The sequence below is a fragment of the Chrysochloris asiatica genome, unplaced genomic scaffold, assembly GCF_000296735.1.
Source record: "Chrysochloris asiatica unplaced genomic scaffold, ChrAsi1.0 scaffold00432, whole genome shotgun sequence".
Classification (NCBI taxonomy): Eukaryota; Metazoa; Chordata; class Mammalia; order Afrosoricida; family Chrysochloridae; genus Chrysochloris; species Chrysochloris asiatica.
The window spans coordinates 1095239-1115732 of record NW_006408950.1 but is presented as its reverse complement, the minus strand read 5'-3'; the positions used below and the strand labels follow the sequence as shown (position 1 = coordinate 1115732).

General features: G+C 42.3%; 1 protein-coding gene across 2 annotated transcripts in view; it reads left to right on the top strand.

The window, feature by feature from the left end:
- Positions 1-20494, top strand: part of ATP7B (ATPase, Cu++ transporting, beta polypeptide) — an 83935-nt gene that overhangs the window by 32645 nt on the left and 30796 nt on the right. The window contains exons 3-9 of one of the 2 annotated variants that reach the window (XM_006876940.1): positions 7540-7797; positions 9753-9916; positions 12159-12320; positions 14485-14561; positions 15986-16160; positions 17464-17697; positions 18698-18789. In XM_006876940.1, the coding sequence (XP_006877002.1) occupies positions 7540-7797; positions 9753-9916; positions 12159-12320; positions 14485-14561; positions 15986-16160; positions 17464-17697; positions 18698-18789 (1162 nt within the window). The remainder of the gene's footprint in view (positions 1-7539; positions 7798-9752; positions 9917-12158; positions 12321-14484; positions 14562-15985; positions 16161-17463; positions 17698-18697; positions 18790-20494) is intronic. The other variant, XM_006876941.1, reaches the window with a different exon arrangement.

Sequence of the window (20494 nt, the reverse complement as noted above, 5' to 3'; positions counted from 1 at the left end):
TCCGCCATCTTGTTTGTTCCAGTGATTTGAGTTTTGTTCTACATTTTTCTTTCATTCTATCCAGGACCTTCTGTTGTGTCCCTGCTCAGAATGTTTGGTGTGGTAGCTGGATACCACCTAGTTTTTCTGGTCTCAGGTTAGAAAAGGCTGCGGTTGAGCTATTAGTGTCATGGGGATAACTATGTCTTAGCTGTTAGGATCCCAAGATACAGACTGTGTCTTTGAATGTAGATCAGTAGATTGGGCTGGGATTTGGACAGCGTCATCAGCCATGGGTTGAAGCCTAGTACTGTCATGGAACTGGTTTCTGGGCTTTGAGGGCAAAGCCCATTTGCAGTGCTCTGGGCCAGTTGACTTCTGGTTTCTCAAATCCAGCTTCCCATGATCATAGAAAGTTGGTCTCCTTGAAAATGTTGCTCTATTGTAATGACTTTCCTCTCTCTTCCTCTGTGCATACAGATGCCATTAAAGAAAACATGTGAGTTATGCAGAGCCTTGGCTAGATTCTGTATTTTGTTTATTAAGTTTCAGGAAGAGGTTTTTAAGAGCCAAAATCAATAAGGAAAACAAAAAAGTACAGTAAATTCTGTACTCAGAATATAATAAATGCAGTATAGGGTCAACTCCTGCTGTATTTGCATGAGGTTTAGCATCTTTCCTAAATGAGGATCTTGGCAGTAAGAAGAAATTAGCATTGAACTACAGTTATAGAATAATTGAATTTGACTGAGTAAACCTCAGAAGAGAACAGTGACTTTTATTAAATACAGCTCCAGAGGTATTTACAACACCACATTTAAGAAAAGAAAATATAGGATGCCTCATTAACTTTTAATTTCAGAGCAATAACTAATTTCCAGTATAAATATGCCCATGAAATATTTGAGACATACTTACATCAAAACAATATTGCTTATCTAAAAATCAAATATATATGGGTGTCCTGCTACATATTTGATCTGACAACCCAGATTTAGAATAAATTATCAATGGAGTCCTAGTGTGGCACTGTAGGATAAGCAATAGACTATTAACTACAAGGTCAGCAGTTCAAACCCACCAGCCACTACTTGGAAACCCTGTTCAAGGTTGCTATGAGTCTGACTGACTCAAAGACACTTAACAACAACATCATCAATGTCTTATAGCCATTTATATACTAAATATATATTTACATATTTTAAAAGTGTCCAAAAGCAAAAGTAACAGTTTGAGGACTGAGGCGCACTTGACCGAAGCCATGATATTTTCAGTAGCCTCGTATGTATATGGAAATTGGACAATGAATCAGGAAGACTGCAGAAGAACTGATGTATTTGAGTTATGGTGTTGGAGAAAAGTATGGAAAGTACCATGAACTGCCAGAAGAACAAACCAGTCTGTTTTGTGTTGGAAGAGGTACAAGCAGAATGCTTCTTGGAGTCAAGGGTGGCAAGAATTCGTCTTTCATACTTAGGACATATTATCAGGAAGGACCAGTCCCTGGAGAAGAACATTATGCTTGGTAAAGTAGAAAGTCAGTGATAAAGAGGAAGACCCCCAGCAAGATAGATTGACACTGTGGCAGCAGCAGTGGGCTCAAACATAACAATTGTGAGGATGGCTCAGGACCAGGCAGTGTTTTGTTACATGGTGTGTAAGGTCGCTATGAGTTGGAGCCAGCTCGACATCACCTTACTAACAACTCCTCACTTACTATCTTGTATCTGACATTTTGCATTTGTGACACTAGTGAACGATCTACTCTCCTACTATTTTGTGCATTAATAATGTATGTATGGAAATTAACAACTACTAAGATGTGAGATGAGAGTAACACTGGCTGAGGTGGTTAAGACTATGCATCAACTTTGCTAGGCCATAGTACTCAATGGTTTGGTAATTATATAATGATATAATTTGTTAGTTGGGTAATGATGTTGCCATCCTCCATTTTTGCATACTGCCTATTTTTGTATAGCGACCAGGTGTATGGAACAATTATTGGTGTTAGGTGCCATCGATGCAGTACTGACTCATAGTGACCTAATACACAACAGAACAAAGCACTTCCCAGTCCTGCGCCAACCTCACAATCGTTGCTTGAGCCCATTGAGACTCTGCCAATCCATCTCATTGATTGTCTTCCCCTTTTTTCTGGCCCTCCACTTTACCAAACACGGACTGATCCCTCCTAATAATATGTCCTAAGTATGAGAGACCAACAATACCAGGAACTAATAACAAAAGTTCTAGAGAGGGAAAAACAGGCAGGGGAGGAAATCCAAAAGATTAACAACAGAAAATCCACTCTCCAGGGCTCTAGGGTTTGAGGCAAGAGGGGGTGTCGTCAGAGCCCAGGGACTGAGACTGCCTGGTGGGATTGGACCTGCAGGACCTCAGAGGAAGAGGCTATGGACAGAAACTGGAATCCCAGAGAGAGATGAGAACACCTGGTTTTTATCCTTTCTGTCCTACCATTTCCCTCATGTAATCTTACATGGTCCAAACTTAGAAACCAGTTGATAAGAGAAGCTGGAACAAGTGTCTGCAGGAATCAGACCCCCGTGATAGAGAATGGAGGAGGGAAGGGTGGGATATGAAGCAGAGACTGAAGAAGCAGGCATTGGATTTCTGTCAGCCACATTACTAAAAATGCATTTTCCACCTGGCTTTCATCTAGGCAACTCTACATGGCTTTGTGTAGTAAGTATGTTTTGAATGAATCTGTGAATGAATAAGTGGATAAAATGAGTCAATGACTGAATGTATATATGAATATAGTGTAAAGAACATCATCAGTCACATATAATATGCTGCTAGTGCCCTTGTGGTAAGGCACTAGTGAGTCTTACCTTCCATGTGAGAGACCCAGGATCGATTCCTGGCCAGTGCCCTCACATGCAGTCACAGCCACTTGTCTGTCAGTGGAGGCTTAGGTGTTGCTATGATGCTGAATATGTTTCACTGGAGCTTCCAGACTAAGACTAACCAGGAAGGAAAGCCTGGTGATATACTTCTGAAAATCTACCCATGAAAACCTCATGGATCACAGCAATGCAATCATGGTGATGGCATAGGATAGGGCAGCATTTTCTTCTATTGTGTGCCGGGGCACCATGAGCCAAGGGCTGATTTAAAAACCTCTAACACAACCGCTGTCCTTATAAATGGGTACTGTCAGTTTCAGGGGCACCCTTCACTCATCCCAACATATGCCTGCCGAGTGCCAGGCATTATCCATATGTAGTTCACAGAGATGTATCCTACAAGGCAGGCTCAAATAAAGAAGACCAGAAAGGTGCAGATAAAGTGCCTGGGGGATTCCGGAGACCAGGAGAAAATCTAACATCTAACTGTGGGGTTTCCTAACGACTTGATGATAGAGGTAGTAGCAAGGCACTGGCTGGGAAGAATGGATAGGATTCCAGCAGACAGAATTGGTCTGGGTACTAGACTGCAGACAGAGGGCACATGCATAAACCTGAAGGTGGAGGATCACCAGGTCTGTTTTGGAGCAGTCTTGGTTGGGGTGGTGCCTAGGAGATCAGCTATGGGAGATAAGGCCAGTAAGTACCATCGTCCCTCGCCTGGATCCCTGAAGAATTGGCCTCCATGCTTCCCACCTTTCAACCCTACTACAGTCTTTTCCACAGCCAATATTTAGAGTGGTCTTGTTAACTCTGCTAAAAACATCCCAATTCCCCCCGCCCCCCATTTTAAAAAAGGAGAAGTTCTTGCTGTGGTCTAGAAGCTGCTTCTGATCCCTTCCTCTGTTGGAATGCTCTTGTTTTCCTTCCTGCACAGCTCCCCCATTTCTTTCATTGCAGTCCACCATGACCTTCCCCATCCACTTCCTGCTCCAGTTCTTTCTTCTTATCCCTGTTTTCTCTCCATAGCACTTACCACCAATGATAGTCATGTGTGATGTATTTATATGTTGTGTCTGATTCCTCCCAGTCAGACAGGAGCTTTTCTCTTTTATGATTGCTGCTGTCTCCCTGATGCCCAGCAGATTGCCAAACACGTGGTGGTGGTTTGCAACTGTCAGGTAGCTTTCAATTCATGGCAACCCTGTGCACAATGGAATAAAATACTGCCTGGTCCTGCTGCATCACCTTGATTGGTTGAGGATCAGACCATTATGATCTGTCAGGTTTTCATTGGCTGATTTTCAGAAATAAAATGTCAGGCCTTTCTTCCTAATCTGTTTTAGTTTGTAAGCTTCACTGAAATCTGTTCATAGTAACACCTAAGCTTCCACAGCAGATAGGTAGTAGCTGCACATGAGGTGACTTGGTAAGGAATAGAAGCTGGATCTCCCACAGAAAGGTGAGATTCCACCACTGAACTGAACACTTGGTATAGACAATAAATGTTTGTTGAATTAGTTGGGAACTTGGCAGATGGAGCTGTGAGGTGTCTTGAATGCTAAATGAAGCATTTGTCTTTACCTTGGAGAATAATTGGAGACTCCTGAGGACTTCTAAGTATGTGTGTACACTGAGCAAAACTTTACGAATACTGATCCTCTGGAAGGAACATCATGTGGATGAGAAAGGGACAGAATGGTCCAACTGGTGCTAACCACAACCAGAGCCAGTAGAACATTGAGAGCAAGGAAATGGCAAGGCTGAGATTTGGCTAAGGTGCAGTAAGAAGGGAAGAAGAGGAAAAGAGAGACGACAGCTTAGCTTTCAAACCTGTGGCGCTGGACTGCAAAGTTGGTTTGAACTGCAGTGTCAGTGGTTCGGGTTCATCAGCTGCTCCTCAGAAACCCTATACAGGGTTTCTGTGGGTCAGAACTGACTCAATGGTACTTAACAGGGACAGAAACAAAACAACTCAAGAGAGAGCTGCAGCCAGGGTTTGTGAAAATGTTGCATTTGTAAATGCTGACTTTAGATTTTAAAGGGGGTAGTTGGAAATTTAGAACTATCATTCCAACACATAGAGTTGAGCAAGTTATTTAACAGTTCTTAGCCTTGGTTTCATCATTTGCAATGTGGGCATAATAGAAACTTTCTTAAATACACGGACACATAGTATAATGCATGGCACATAGTAAATGCTCAATAAATCTATTGTTTTATTCAATTAATATTTATTGCAGAGCCTACAATGTGCCAGGCTCGGTCTGCAGGTCAGGGCACCTGCCCCTTCAGGAGCTTAATTATAGTCAGAACAAAAACTGGCAAACCTTTGAATCCAGTTTCAGGAAGGTGGTACTAATGGAGAAAATTTAGACCAGGAGGTTGGATGGTCAGGGCAGGCTCCCTGAGGAGGTGACATTGAGCAGGAACCTGAATGATGAGAAGGGTGAATCAGGCTGAGGTCTGAGGGGGCGCAGTGAGAAAATGGGAGGCAGGGATGGAATGGTAGATTCCGGAACTCCCAAGGAGGCTGGGGCAGGCAGGAACCAAGTCTGGTAGGGCTTTGTAGGCTGCAGTTTGGGCTCCTGTTGTTTTAACAATTAACAACAGCAGGATCACTATGAGTCAGAACCAACTCCACAGTACAACAACATTTTTTTATTAACAGTGGAAATGCTAAGATTACTCTTAGCATTTATCTTTACTAAGATGCCAAGGGTGAGATTGAAAATTAGTTTAGAATTAAGATTAATTTTAAAGTAACAAAGTAACACATGTTTATTATAGGAAAAAAAAATGTTGATTTCAAATAAGCGAAAAGGACCAAAAATATCCTATTAACATTGGTTTATAACCCATGTGTATACATTTTTGTATATGGTCTTCTAGACTTTTTCTAAAGCATATATACAATTTTTCAAATGTGTAAATCTCTTTTTTTTTAAATGCAACATAAAAACTTTATTAAACAAAAGTAAAAGGTAAAGTTCAACAGGCACTTACATTTAAGAGAAAAACTGACTAGAAGAAAGTTTATATGCCTTACAACAATCTGCTTGTAGTTGCGCTCTGTGGCTGTGAAGAATATAGCTCATGCACAGGTATGGATGAATTATTTGTACATTTTTTAAGTAGTCACTGAATACTACCATATATAAATTAAATTTGGAAAATATTTCATTGGCAATCCCCAGATACGTTTCATTTTTGTTGATCTTTTGGAAGAGGTCGTCTAAAGAGAAGAATATACATTTCTGGCTCATGAATCATGTAGTGCACCCAGCTTAGACTTTGTTGAGCACCTAGTCTCCTCCACTCCTCTTCAGACATTAGATGGGTTTTGGATACTTGTTTGGAAAGTTCTCTGGGTAACATGACATTCTGGTTCTCATAGTGATCATCGAAGTATTTGTCTGAGTAGTAAATCTGCTTGTGGGCCATCCTGCCAGCTGTGCAGCAGGGCAGGTGGGTCAGGAACGCAAATAAAATGTCAGTACCAGGACACCGCAGTGACACAACTGAGGTCAACTTTATCATCTCTTTTTGCCCTACTTACTGTTCATTATAAAAATACCTTCAGACCTATGCAGATGTCTGTACATCGTATTTAACAGTCCCAGGGTATGCACCGATTATAACTTACTTAGTTTCCTCTTGGATCATTCCCATGTTGTTGGTGGCTCCTGGTTGTAAATAACACGATGGATTCTTTGAGGCTAAATCTTTGTGCATGCACTTGAAAGCATGCTTGCTGGGTCAAAGGTATAAACGCTTTTATTCCATTTCATGAGCAAACACTTATTGAGCTTCTATTAAGTACCAAGCAGTTTGGGGTACTGTTTGTCATGTTATTAAATAGTCTTCCAGAAATCTGAATCAGTTTACATGCTAGTGTTAGCATGGGCCCTAGTGTGGCACTATAGGGTAATAACTAATCATATGATTGGTGGTTCAAACCCACCAGCCACTTCTTGGAAACCCTGCACAGGGTCTTTGTGAGTCAAAACCAACTCAATGACACTTAACAACAGCTTAGGTTTACTTGAGTTTTTCTTTATTTGTTTTCAGGGGTTCAAACTGGTTCATTCTGCTTCAACTTCTTGCTGAAATTTTGCATTTCTACCCCAGATATACTGAATCAGAATCTATGTTTTAACCAAGATCCCTAGGTGAGAAGGGATAAGATATTCCATTCTAGTTCAGTGTATCTAAGATGGAAATGCAAATTCTCAGCAAGGAGTCATACCAAAATGAACTGTTGAAGACCTTTTTGTTTTAACTTTCTTTAGCAATCTCTGTTGTCATCAAGTGCTGTTGAGTCAGTTCCGACTCATAGTGACCCTGTATAGGGTTTCCAAGAAATGACTGGTGGGTTTGAACTGCCAACTTGGCAGTTAGTAGTCTAATCCACCAGGACGCCAGTCTCTAGAAGCTTACAATTTATTTGGGCCATATGTCCTTGCTAGCAACTTGTCAAATTAGTAAGGCGGAATAGGATGATCTGTAATAGCATGAATATTTATGAAATTATATTTGCATTGTTAGATAGGTGAATCCGGAAAATGGGTGATGGACAGGGAAAATAGGGAGGGATTAAACAAGTGTCACAGAGTTGAATCTACTATCCTGGGGGGTGGGGGAAATATCTGTTCTTCTCATTTGAATTATTTCTTATATTTTATCCTAGAAAACCATTCTAGCAACCATGTTGAAGGCCACAGTGCTGGGAATTCTATGGCACAAACTACAGGTGGCATGCCTGTATCCATACCGGAGGTGGCTCCCCATACCAGGAGACACCCTCGAAACCACAAACATGATCATTCATCCATCGTACCACTATCTTCTGGAACAGTGGCGCCACAGAAGTGCTTCTTACAGATCACTGGCATGAACTGTGCCTCTTGTGTGTCTAACATAGAAAGGAATCTGCAGAAAGAAGCTGGTGAGAGATCTCTGTCCATGTTACCTTGGGAATGCTGCTATAGTCTGTTGTACACTAGAATCCACAAACCAGACTGCTGTGTGTTCCCTTTTGAGTCTCCGATAACTGTGTTTGTCAGTAGCCCTGGTAATCTGATAGAAAGTTTATTTTATGGCCGTTTGCATGTGTGTTTTATGCTTTGGGGCAATTGACATTCTCTTCTCTAAGGTATTTCATATTTCTCTGAGTACATTAGCCATGGAAAACCCAGTTCAAGTTCATGTAACATCCCACATGTAGATGCCTCATTTCTTTTGACCTAGTATTTATTCAGTTTTTCTCCAACAATCCCATCGGTCCCTTACTATGATATATAAGTAACCTACATTTTGTGGAGGAGTTTCAATTTCAAATAGTCCTGTTAATGTAACCCATCAAATATCACAGACACACCAGTACTAGCTCGTCAACTTGAAAGTGCACTAAAAATCCTGTTCCCATGTTTAGCTTTGTGTGTTTTCTTCTAAATTTTATTTTGTTGTTGTTGAGTGTAAAATGCCCTCACCAAGACTGCCTTGTCACCTATGTCATTTCCGTCTTTCCTCAACCCAGTGGTTCCATGTGCCGTCCTGCTCTGACTCCCTGGCCCTTGGAAGTGGCCCTTAGAAGTAGCCTCAGATTGGAATGACACCTCTTTCTAACCTCTTGTCCCTATGTTTATTTTCTTCCTGGAGCTCTAGAGGAGCCCCAGTGCTAGTGTATATACTTGACAGTTAATCAATAGGCCTGTGATTTAAACCCAGCAGCTGCTCTACTGGTGAAAGGTGTGGCGTTCCACTGCTAGAGATTGCAGCCTTGTAAACCCTATGGGGCAGGTCAGGTTCATTAGGAGTCAGAATCAACTCAAGGACAGTGGGCTAGGTTTTATTTTTGGTATGGAACTCTAGAATGAACATTCTCAAATTGAGGTGTCATAGAAGTGTCTTTGTGGCCCATGATCTGATTACTCATAAAGTTGTCTTATGTTACAGTTACTGACTCAAATCCCTCTACCTCCCTTAGGCCATCTTTTCGAAAATACATCATTCCTTTCATGTCTTTGAATGATGCTTTTTTAAAAACTAGGCCTTAAAAAAACTTGTTTAAGTATTACATAGCTTGTGGGGTTTCTTTTCCTTCCTGAAAGTCATTATAAATGGAAAAAGAATAAGGAAAAATTATTCTTGAAATGTTGTGTTTTCCCCATGTATGAAAGTATCTAGAGGAAAAGGTAAGTATCAGTATCTATAATGTAACAGTAGTTGATAGATACAGATGATAGCCCTTGCCTTCTTTCTTTTTGTTATAATCTGATAAAAATATATATAACAAAACATTGCTCAATCCAGCAGTTTTTACAAGTGTATTTCAGTGGCACTAATTATGTTCACCATGTTGTGCAACTCTCACCACTATACTTTTCCAGAGTATCCCACCACCCTTAACAGAAACTCAGGGACCCTCAGCAGTGAGTCCTCCTCTCCCTGTCCCTTCCTGGTGATGTGTCTATACTCCTTCATGTCTTCTGAAGCCCTAGTCAAAGTGATGTCCCAGGAACAGCAGTATTGATGTCAACTACTGAGTCAGAGTCAATAGTCTCACAAAATCCCCAGGTGGTTCATGTGCCCATGAAAGTTTGAGAAACATCATTGGTTCTAAAGTTTGAGCACACATTGGAATCGCCTGAGCAGCTTTAAAGAAATAATGATGCCTGTCTCCAACCCTGAGCAAGTCTTAATTTATTTTGTTTGTGTGGGTCGAGATCCAGGCATTGTAGTTGTCAGAAACTTCCTGGGTGATCCAAATATGCAGCCAAGTTAGAGAATGATGCTATTCTAGAGGCTTCCGGGAGAGGTATTTTCCTTTGTAAGACTATGGTAAGTGTGCTATCCCAGAGGCCTTGCCTAGAGTGTGACAGCTGTGTCCTGGTGTTTCAGGTATTCTCTCTGTGCTAGTTGCCTTGATGGCTGGAAAGGCAGAAGTCAAATATAACCCAGAAATCATCCAGCCACTTGAGATAGCTCAGCTCATTGACAATTTGGGTTTTGAAGCAACAGTAATGGAAGACTACAGAGGCTCAGATGGCAACATTGAGCTGATCGTAAGTACACTGGCTGGGATAGAAAGCTTGAGGACTTTGGGATTAGAGGACTACTAGCTCCTGACAGTTCATCCACTAGCAACCTTGGTTGTTGTGATCAGTAAACTGCTACCATTTTCGGACAAGATCAGGCGCGTTCAGGGTGGTGTGGCCATAGACAAATTTCTACCATCTTAAATATACCGTTTGGTGATATTAGTTTTTTTCTTGTTTTCCTCTGATACGAACAACAATGGCCTGTTTGTTTTGTGAGGAAGGTCAGTTATGTCCAAAGTTATAGTAGGGCCTGCTGCTGAGTGAATTGTGGGCTCTGTGGAGGGTCCCAGGACTATTAGACAAAGAGGAATTAAAATGGTGGGTTGTCTGGAACTTGGACTGAGGGAGATGGAATATAATAGTCCATAAGCCTAAAGGAAGCTACGATACCTGGAGGTATTCCCAGATAAGGAGAGGGGAGTTGGCATGGTAGTCGGAGTTGGCATGGTAGTCGGAGTCGTTAAAGAAGAGAAAGAGTGTTGACATTAACTCAAGGGCTCAGGTAACCAAAGTATCCCAGCACACTCAGTTTGAGACTCACACCTGATGTGGTTGCTGTTCCCAGTGTGTTGGGTGGGGAAAGGCAGGCTTTGCTTCCTGTCTACCCACTGTTATCCATGTCAACAAATAGTTGAAAACAACAGATATTTCTAGCACTTAGGATATACTATGTTTGCACGCACTTCTGTACAAAGTTCTTTTTGTGTAAATAAAAGCAGAATGAGAAGAAACCCACAGAAATTGAATAATACTGTTCTGAAAAGGTAAAAAGGTCTTTTAATTCCTTAATGTGTCTGGTTACTGACATTAGTGGTAAGTAAATGTTTGAAGAAAAAGTATTGAGGACACATGGGTTTGCACACTGAGCTTGTGATGATGAGTGGTGGTCTTTGTACAGCAGATCCTTAGCTCTGATGGTTCCTGTGTTAGGGCACAGCTACAAGCAGGTCCCATTGCAAATCGTCAGTTGCAGACATGGGCAACTATCTGCTCAGCTTGGTTGTGGAAATTTTTCTTCAAAGGTGTCAATAATCATATGAAATATGCTCACAGGTATTTTATATGTCTATATTTTATTAGTCTTTTAGGAAATGCTGGCCACTGATACTCAGAGGAGTGAATTACATGATTGGCATAATATATTACAGGAATAGCAGGCAGGTCACAAGTCACACCATTTTTTTTTTTCTCATGTCAAGCCACACAGCATGGTATGACAGAAGCAGAGCAAGCCCTTTGTTTTCACTGGGCTTAAATTAAGGCTCTGTCACTGCAGAGAAGCTTGCCCACCTTGCAGAGCCTGTGCGCACACGGGCTCTGGAGCATGGCTGTCTGTCCATGTGACTTTCAGCAAGTTATTAAGCCTCACAGGGCCTCACTCACCAAGACATATGGCACAGGGTTGTTGTGAGCCTAGGACATTGTAAGTACTCACAAATGATACCTATTGTTACAATCATTAGTCCTGTTGTTATTACAAAAGGAAAAAGCGAGTTTAAGAGTATCACTGAAATTGGTGTACACTTTATACAGTCTGTCTGCACAGCCCCTTGCCAGCAGGTAAACCCCTCACCTTTCCCTTGGGTTCTGTGCCAAGGGAAGTGTGTTGTGGTTAGAGAAGCATTTTTCTCTACTTCCTCCCTGATTCCAGGTAGTCTTGATATGTGCATCTGGCATTATGACGCACATTTTAAAGTGCAGTTTCCATCATCATTTCAGTGCCCCTCACTGGAGTGGGTTCCTGCAGAGTGTCTTTGTTAGCACACATGTTTTATAGCTGAGTATGCAAGAGCCTTCATGCTGTGGCCCCAACCAACTCTGCAACCTTCACTCCCACATACGTCCTGGGGCCCAGCCCAGCCTGGCTGTTGGTGGCTACCTGTACACTTTGTACTGTCCTGCCTTTTTCTGACCTTTCTGTATGTGGAACCCTCATTGCTGGTGAGGTAATCTAGACAGCAGGTAGAGGTGGCTTATGCAAGCCCATGGTGACTCAGTCTTCTGCCACCTGTTCAGTGATGAGCTATGTCTCCTGTCTTTAGTGGGAAGAATGGCATTTGTGTCCCTGAAACTCCCGGGAATGTTAAGGGTGGAGTTTGAAAGTGGGAGTGTAACATCTTGGGAACAGCAGAACTCCCTGATGTTTCTTTGGCTGGTCCATGCCCAGGCTGGTTTTTTTTTTTTTTTTTTGTCATGTGTGTTACAGATCACAGGGATGACCTGCGCTTCCTGTGTTCACAACATAGAGTCGAAGCTCACAAGGACAGATGGGATCACCTATGCTTCAGTGGCCCTCGCCACCAGCAAAGCCCATGTTAAGTTTGATCCTGAAATTATTGGTCCACGGGATATTGTAAGAATTATTAAGGTAAGTTGTTTATTTTTAAATTATGCTTGTCGTTTTTCAGCACATAATATGATCATTATAATCATTGTAGAAAAATGAGAACATAGAGCTAAGCAAAAGGAATGAAAATCACCTAAATTTCATCAACTTTCCTCATCAAATAAAGGTCAATTAAGTAGATATCATCATCTGAGGTTATGGAAAATCAGTGAATAGATAAGAAAAAGATGAGAAAAATGATCACAGTTTTAATTCCAGCTATTCCGTAAGAAGCATCATATAGCTAAGATATCTGCACATAAGACTCAATTGCCCCAATTCTAATTTTAAAGTATTGTTTATATCTCAATGGAGTATTGTTATTGGAATAATTGTACCACAGTTTGCTACCATGGGATAATTTGTAATTTTTGCTTTGGAAAATTAATTAGAATAGTTTCCAATGCACTCCCTACCAACCTCCTATTCGCTCCCTCAAATGGCTTGTCCGCATACATACCATTTAGTTTTAAGGTCTGTATTATACCAGACTATAAGAGAATGGGAGTCCTGATGTGGATTGCAGTGGTGGTTTGAACCACAAGGCCAGCATTTCACACCCACCAGCCGCTCTTCGGAAACCCTCTACAGGGTCGCTATGAATCGGAACCAACTCGACAGCACGTAACAACAATAACAGAATGAATGTTAGTGGTAATCCATGTGGGCTGTTTAAAAATCAGCCAAGACTAAACAAAATAAGCTTATAACTGCTCATAATATCAAGATAAGTATATTAGGAACTACAACTTCAATTGCATATGAAATGAAGCAGCTTTGTAGCAGGGTTAATGCTGTCCTTGATTTTTCTGTTCCTTGTATATGTTTGTGTGTGTGTTATTTTTTTAATGAGATACTATCTGTTGTGTGACTCAGCAGAGATTTGGGGCATGTAAGTACAAGGGGGGGGGCTTCAAAAAGTTTGTGGAAAAATAGAATTAAAGGATAAATTTTTCTATGAATTTTTTGAAGCCTCCTTGTATGATGCTGATGATGATAATGGTATAAGACCTCATTCTTGGATGCAAACAACACAGCTACTTGACCAAATGAGGGCAGAGACTTAGAAAGGTTCAGTTACTTTGCTCAGTGGGACACAGCTAATGGGGCTGAACTTGGGCTCAAATCCAGATGTTGTAATTCCAATTTCAACAACCTTTCTTTCCACCACAAATCTTAAAGAACAGTGATATGTGATAGGGGTGAGGCACAGAAGCTAGACTGATGGAATGAGTCGTGGGGAGAGTTTCATGTGGTGGTAGCTTTGACTCTGAACACATCTCAGCTGCCCTTTCATGCCCTCATATGCCTCCACTTAGCCCGGTGCAGCATCTTCTGGGTCCTTATTCAAGTGGTGTTGACTCCAGTCTTAGGTATCTGGGCATCTTTCCCCAATATGAATAGGCCAGTATTGGTTGTGAGAGGAGTTGTCTTTAAGTAGCTTTAGATGCACTTTCCCTTGCCCCCTCCCCCACCTTTTATTTTTATGTTAAAGCCTGATGCCAGACTTGTGAAGTTCACCCTAATGGACAGGACAGTTCCTGGTGAATCTTCAAAAGCCTATTTGAAACTTAGTGATCAGGTCAAAGATGGCAGGGAAGATGGGGTGCTCAAAGAAGGGCTTAAGTTAATTACTAACAAAAACACAAGACTGCATACATCCACGGTCAGGTCACAGTGGGAGCCAAGGGCTCCAGATGTCACAGGAGTAGTTTTGCTCTGGTGAGGAGAACACAAGAGACCTGGGGGTTGGTCTAGCTCTTATGATAACACTGTGACTCTGGGTATGTTGTTTAACTTCTCTGACTTGTGTATAGGATGAACGTACTCAGATCATTTGATATTTGGATCCAGTAAAGTTACTGCCCTAGAACCTGGTACCTTTTCAAACGGAGGCTAGAGATGACCATTGAGAGCCATCTCACAGTAAGCTTAGATGCATGCTGAGCCTCCAAACAGTGTATACAGTGATTTGGGTAAAGAAGACCCAAAAAAGGAATAGCCTGTCTAGTCTTCTGAGGCAATTCTGTATTAACTGTCTTATTTAAAAAAATAACCATGATGCTGGTGAAATGCTTTCTTCCAATGAATGTTTTAACAAAGTGTCTTTCTCCTTGCTCCCCACCCCTTTCTTTTTAATAACAAGGAAATTGGCTTTCATGCTTCCTTGGCCCCAAGAGACCCCCACGCTCATCACTTGGATCACAAGCTGGAAATAAAACAGTAAGTAGAAGAGAAAAGTAAAACTGAAGCTGATAAGTGCTTTCTTTTCCATGAGCCTGACTGGAAGATGCCTTCTGCTCAAATGCCTTCACGCTTACCTGCAGCCTTGCTGTCTGTCCCTGGCTGTCCCAGGCTTCTTCCACTTGGATTGCTTTTACCCTTGTCCTGTCCTTTAGAGTAGTCCTGTCCAACAGAACTTCATGCCATGAGCTGTCCAATGTCATTGCCACTAGCCACATGTGGCTGCTGAGCATTTAAAATGTGGCTGATGGGATTGAGAAACTGAATTTTTTAAAAATTTGATTTTAATTTCAATAACCACATATGGCTGGTGGATAAGTAGGTATTTGAGTGAGTTCTAGGACTAGTATTAGAAGAGAAACATCTTGGCCAAGTGGAAAGACCTGGTAAATGGCTTGAAAAACAAGAGACCTAGCTTCATTCATTATTTCAGTTCACTTGTTCATTCAACAAGCATTTGTGTCCACTGTGTGCAAGGCACTATGTTGGTGTTAGGAATGAGAGAATGTTGACCCTGCCTTAAGAGCATCCACTAGTGTGTTTGGGGGCAAGTGAGTGAACAATGACTACTGATTCAAGTGGACTAAGGGGAGGTCAGGGAAACATCCAAGCAGAGAAGGGAATGCATGGACTGACCCTCAAAGGATGAGCAGAAGTTTCTCAGCTGAGGGAGTAGGGGTGGAAGTGAGAGTCCTCTAGGAACATGGAGGCAGAGTGGGCATAGGCCTCTAGGGACCCAGGTGGTTTGCTCTGATTGGCACATGCCTGGAGTCAGGTGGTACTGACAGGAGAGCCATCTGGAAAATTGGCGAGGGGCTGATTCTCCTGGGGTTTTGGGCATCAGCCTGAGAAGAATGGGACTTGACTCTTGGCAGACCAGTGGTTTTCCTACCTTGTTTAAGGTGCATTAGAAGCTTCATAGCCAGTCTGTTAGGATTTCATGAATGCTAAAGACATTGTAAGACCATTGCTGTCTCCCATGACCCGCAAGTTCAAAATTTGCCATCATCTAGACAGCATCACTGTTTTTATTGGCTTTATTAGTAGTAATTGTATTAAAATGGAATATTGCTCGTATCAAATTTTGCATTTTGAAATAAGAGTATAGGCAGCCAGCCATATACTGAGGATGCTAAACCTCTCTGGGGTTAGATTCTCAGCCTCTGGGTTCAGTTACCTTCCCAACACGTTGGAAGTCATTCATCAGCTGCATAAAGGCAAGGGACTGGAAGAGCCTTATAGCTGGATATAGAAATTCCCGCAGTGGTCAGTGCCAGGGAGAAAGCTTTGTTTTAGTTTTTGGTGGTCTTGCCCAGACATGTGACAAAGGCACGGCTCAAACCTAGCTTGTGACCCAGATTAAAGCGGTATCTCCCTGTCTGTGTGACTGTGCTTGTTTGTAGATGGAAGAAGTCTTTCTTATGCAGCTTGGTGTTCGGCATTCCTGTGATGGGGTTAATGATCTATATGCTAATTCCCAGCCATGAGCCTCATGAGACTATGGTTCTGGACCAAAACATCATCCCAGGACTGTCCATTCTAAACCTCATCTTCTTCATCTTGTGTACCTTTGTCCAGGTAGGTCTTAAAATGGAAGATAAACAGACCTCTGCTCCCACACATGTGTGCAGTCAACTGATACTCTGTCCTTGTGTGCCACATGCAGCCTGTAGCTTGGCTAAGTGATTTTTTATTGAAGCTTCCAGCCCTACACCCAACCTACACCCAGCCGTCTAACATGGAGGTCTAAGAAGGATCTGGTTCCACTGTCGGTTTCAGAATTGGTTGCAGGTGATCAGAACACTCCCTGGAAGGATTGACGAACCAGAGTTTGCCTCTGATTTGATTATTTGGCCTAATTTACCCATGTTGATTAAGTAGCACCTGGACCATTCTGGGATTCGTGCTCTCTTGAAAGGCAGAAATGTGGTCCAATTATTTGGGGGTGAGCACTTATAGTCTCAATATTTTTCATATGTTTTCTTTTTAGTTACAAATGCAATCAGTATACACTTACTGTAAACAATTCAAGCCATAGTGTAAGCAGAAGAAGGGAAGCTATTTTTTCGTTAAGCTTAGTCTCCCCTCCAGCCCCTTTTCCCCAGGGTTATCACAGTGTTACTAATAGTTGTGGATTGAGTGTATATCTTTCCAGATCATCATCTAAGTGGAGAATACACACATTTGTGTGTGTGTATGCATATTCACATAATACATACCCACAGACATTTTTTTAACTGAAATGGGATCCTAGTAGACATGCTGATTTTGTAACTGGCTCATTCGCGCACTGTTAACGGACATCTTGCATCCCAATGGTTTATAGATCTAGCGTATCCTCCTTCATGTCTGCATAGCACATCCACTGCACAAAGTGGAGCATAATTTATTTAACCATTCTCCAATTGGTGAATAGTTGGGTTCTGTAATCTAGTTTTTAAAGGTTGCTCATGCTCTTAATCATCCATTCTTGTGGCCATCCATTCCTGAATCAGGAAATACATTTCTTAATATCAGTTGTTGTTGTGTGCCGTGGAGTCGGCTCTGACTCATAACGACCCTATAACAGGATTTCTGAGGCAGTAAATCTTTACGGGAGCAGAAAGCCTCATCTTTCTCCCGCATAATATCAGTTACAGAGGAAAAAGTAATGTCAAAATTGTGCAGAACCTAGAGTATTCCATCAGATAAAGCACTGGACCTCAAGATCTATTTGAACTGCAAGGTTGGAGCTTCAAACTCGCCAGCCGCTCCTCAGCAACCCTATACAAGGTCACTATGAGTCAGAAGCAACTCGACGGCACTCATCAACAACAGCAAGTGCCTGTTGAGCTGTGTCCCTTGCTCATAAGCAGCATTTACTCTTGTTCCTGTCTTCCAGTTCCTCGGTGGATGGTATTTCTACGTCCAGGCCTACAAGTCTCTGAAACACAGGACAGCCAACATGGACGTGCTCATCGTGCTGGCCACAACCATTGCCTATGTCTACTCCCTGGTCATCCTGGTGGTGGCCATCGCCGAGAAGGCTGACAGGAGCCCTGTGACATTCTTTGACACACCCCCCATGCTCTTCGTGTTCATTGCCCTGGGGCGATGGCTAGAACACGTGGCAAAGGTAACTACAGCTTCAGGCTTAAAGTTGTTTCTTTAGTAATAGACATTTCAAATCATCCAAACACTGTGTTTAGAATTACCAATGATACTCACAGTAGAGAAAGCCTTAAAGACATACGAAACCTGCATATAATTAGGTGCTCTGATCACTAATCTCCACATTGGTTGCTACTTCTGAAATCCCTGTTAATCCAGTTCATTGCTAAAACCTCTCTTCAGGTGCATTACTGAATGTGAAGGAGCCTGGGTTTCAGGTCAGAGCTCACATTGTCTCTTAGTGTATCATTTAGTATGACAGGGCTTCAAAAAGGTCATAGAAAAAATGGAGTGAAAAGATAAATGGAAGTATCCATGAACTTTGAAGCCTCCATATATATTGCTTGTTGGTTTGGAAATCTGTATTTCCACCTAGAGCCTTGCCATTTTTAACACCCTGCAATTTGTCCACTCCACTGTTTTAACATGTCCTATCAAAGAGTGAGGAATCCTGGTGTGGCGCTGTGGGTTAATGCACATGACCGCAAAGTCAGTTTGAACCACAAGGTCTGTGGTTCGAGTTCACCAGCCACTCCTAGGAAACTCTAGGAATTGACTCTATGGCACTTAAGAACAACACTAACAGTAAAAGAGTGAGAATCAGGACCTAAAGGGAAGACTGGTGTTTGGTTTTTAACTAGGACAGATTGAGTGGCACAGGCACTTGTAGATTTGGTATGGTAAACCCAAGTCATCCCATCCTGCTAGAACCTTTTGACAATGGGGCAGCTATGAATCCTGGTGTGGTACTGTAGGTCTGTAGTTCAAACCCACCAGCCATTCCTTGGAAACCCTATTCAGGGTCACTGTGAGGCAGAACCAACTGGATGGCACTTACTTGACATGCGAACCTTTCCTGCAGGGGCTATTTCCCAACCACGCCCAGCACTAGCCTTGTGGGTGTGGGCCTAACATTAACAGTTGGACTTTCAGAAGCTTAGGTTTCTATTCGGGTTATTTCTTAGAGCAAAACCTCAGAAGCCCTTGCCAAACTCCTATCTCTCCAAGCCACGGAAGCCATTGTCGTGACCCTGGGTGAAGACGGCATCATCATCAGGTGGGTTGAATCTTAAAAATGGCCTGGGGTTCATGCCGCATTGCACACGAGAGGTATAGACTGTTAGTGTTTCAGGACAGTAGAAAGGAAGGAAAGTAAGTGGTGGTCAGTGAGAACTCTAAAGAGAACGTGGAATATGAGCTAAGTCATTCTGGCAAGATTTAGAGGATTCAGACAGATAAAGAGAAAGGTGCTTTAATTTGCCAAATTATAACAATGGGAGTAGGATTTATCTTCCTTATAAGGTTGGTTGATGTTCAGAATTGTTATTGTCATTACTGCTGAAACGTATATAGCATTTATTGTTTCAGAGATTATTCTAGCCTCTTTGTATTTAATTTAACCAGCCTTCCCTCCACTCCAAAAAAACTCCAAACATATCAGGAAGGTACTGTTAAATTATCCTTATTTTGCAGATTACAGATGAGGAAACTGAGATTCAGAGAGGTTAAGCAACTAGTCCAAGGTCACACAGTTGTTAGAGAGTGGAATTAGTATATAACCCAGGTAGTTCATTCTTAAAACATACTGACTCTTATAGCATATTTAATAATGTGGACATTTTTTTTATTACAACAGCCTCTGAGGAGATAGGTTGGAGGGAAGGTGGGTAATAGTTATTTCAAGCCCTCTTCATATTTCTGAATATCTCTGTGGCCCCACCACTTTCCCATTTAGCTTGTGATCCCATTCTTGAGTACTGGAAATGGAAGCCATGCATAGGAGATCTATCAGTTCCCGTCCATTCAACTTAGAAGCCAAGCCTCCACCCACAGACAACCTCCCCTCCATCCCTCTTGTCCCAGTGGAAGAAGTACATGTGTTCTCCCGGGCCTCCCCATCATTGCTTTCATTGATCTTCAGTGTCTCCCTCTTTGTTGGTTCTTACCATCTCTGGTAGTGTAATGGTTAAGTATTGGGCTGCGAACTTCAAGGTCAGCAGTTTGAAACTACCAGCTGTTCCATGGGAGAAAGATGAGGCTTTCTACTCCCATAAAGATTTACAGCCTCAGAAACCCTGTACAGGGTCACTGTGGGTCAAAACCGACTCCACGGCACACAGCAGCAGCAACACCATCTCTAAGACATACCCCCAGGCTCATCCCATTGTTAAACAGCCCTCCCTGGACCGGTAGCCCTGCTACCTGTGTCCTTTCTACTACCGCACTCCCAGAAGAGAGGTCTCTGTGGGCCTTCTCTTCTGCATCCTGTTCTGTCCTCATCATGCACACCTGTCAGTCCTTTTCTTTCCTGGCCTGTCAGCTGCATGGACCCTGCAGCCTACTCCCTCATCCTTGAACTTTTCTGGTTCTTTGTCTTCTCTGAACCAGCTCTTCCTCACCCACTACTCCTCTGCTGCTCCTCCTTAGTCTTCCTCATGAGTACTTCAGCCGTTCCCTCGTGCCCTCTTTTTCCTACTCACTCTCCACATCTCACTGCTGCTCATTGAAAAGTATGAATACTCATTGAGAAGTATGAGTATTCCAGAACACTTAATTGTACTTCTGAGAAATCTGTATCTAGACCAAGAAGCAGTTGTTCGAACAGACCATGGGAACACTGAATGTTTTAAAATTGGGAAAGGTGTGAGACAGGGTTGTATTCTTTCGCCGTACTTGTTCAACCTGTATGCTGAGCAAATAATACGAGAAGCTGGGTTCTATGAAGAAAAATGTGGCATCAGGATTGGAGGAAGACTCATTAA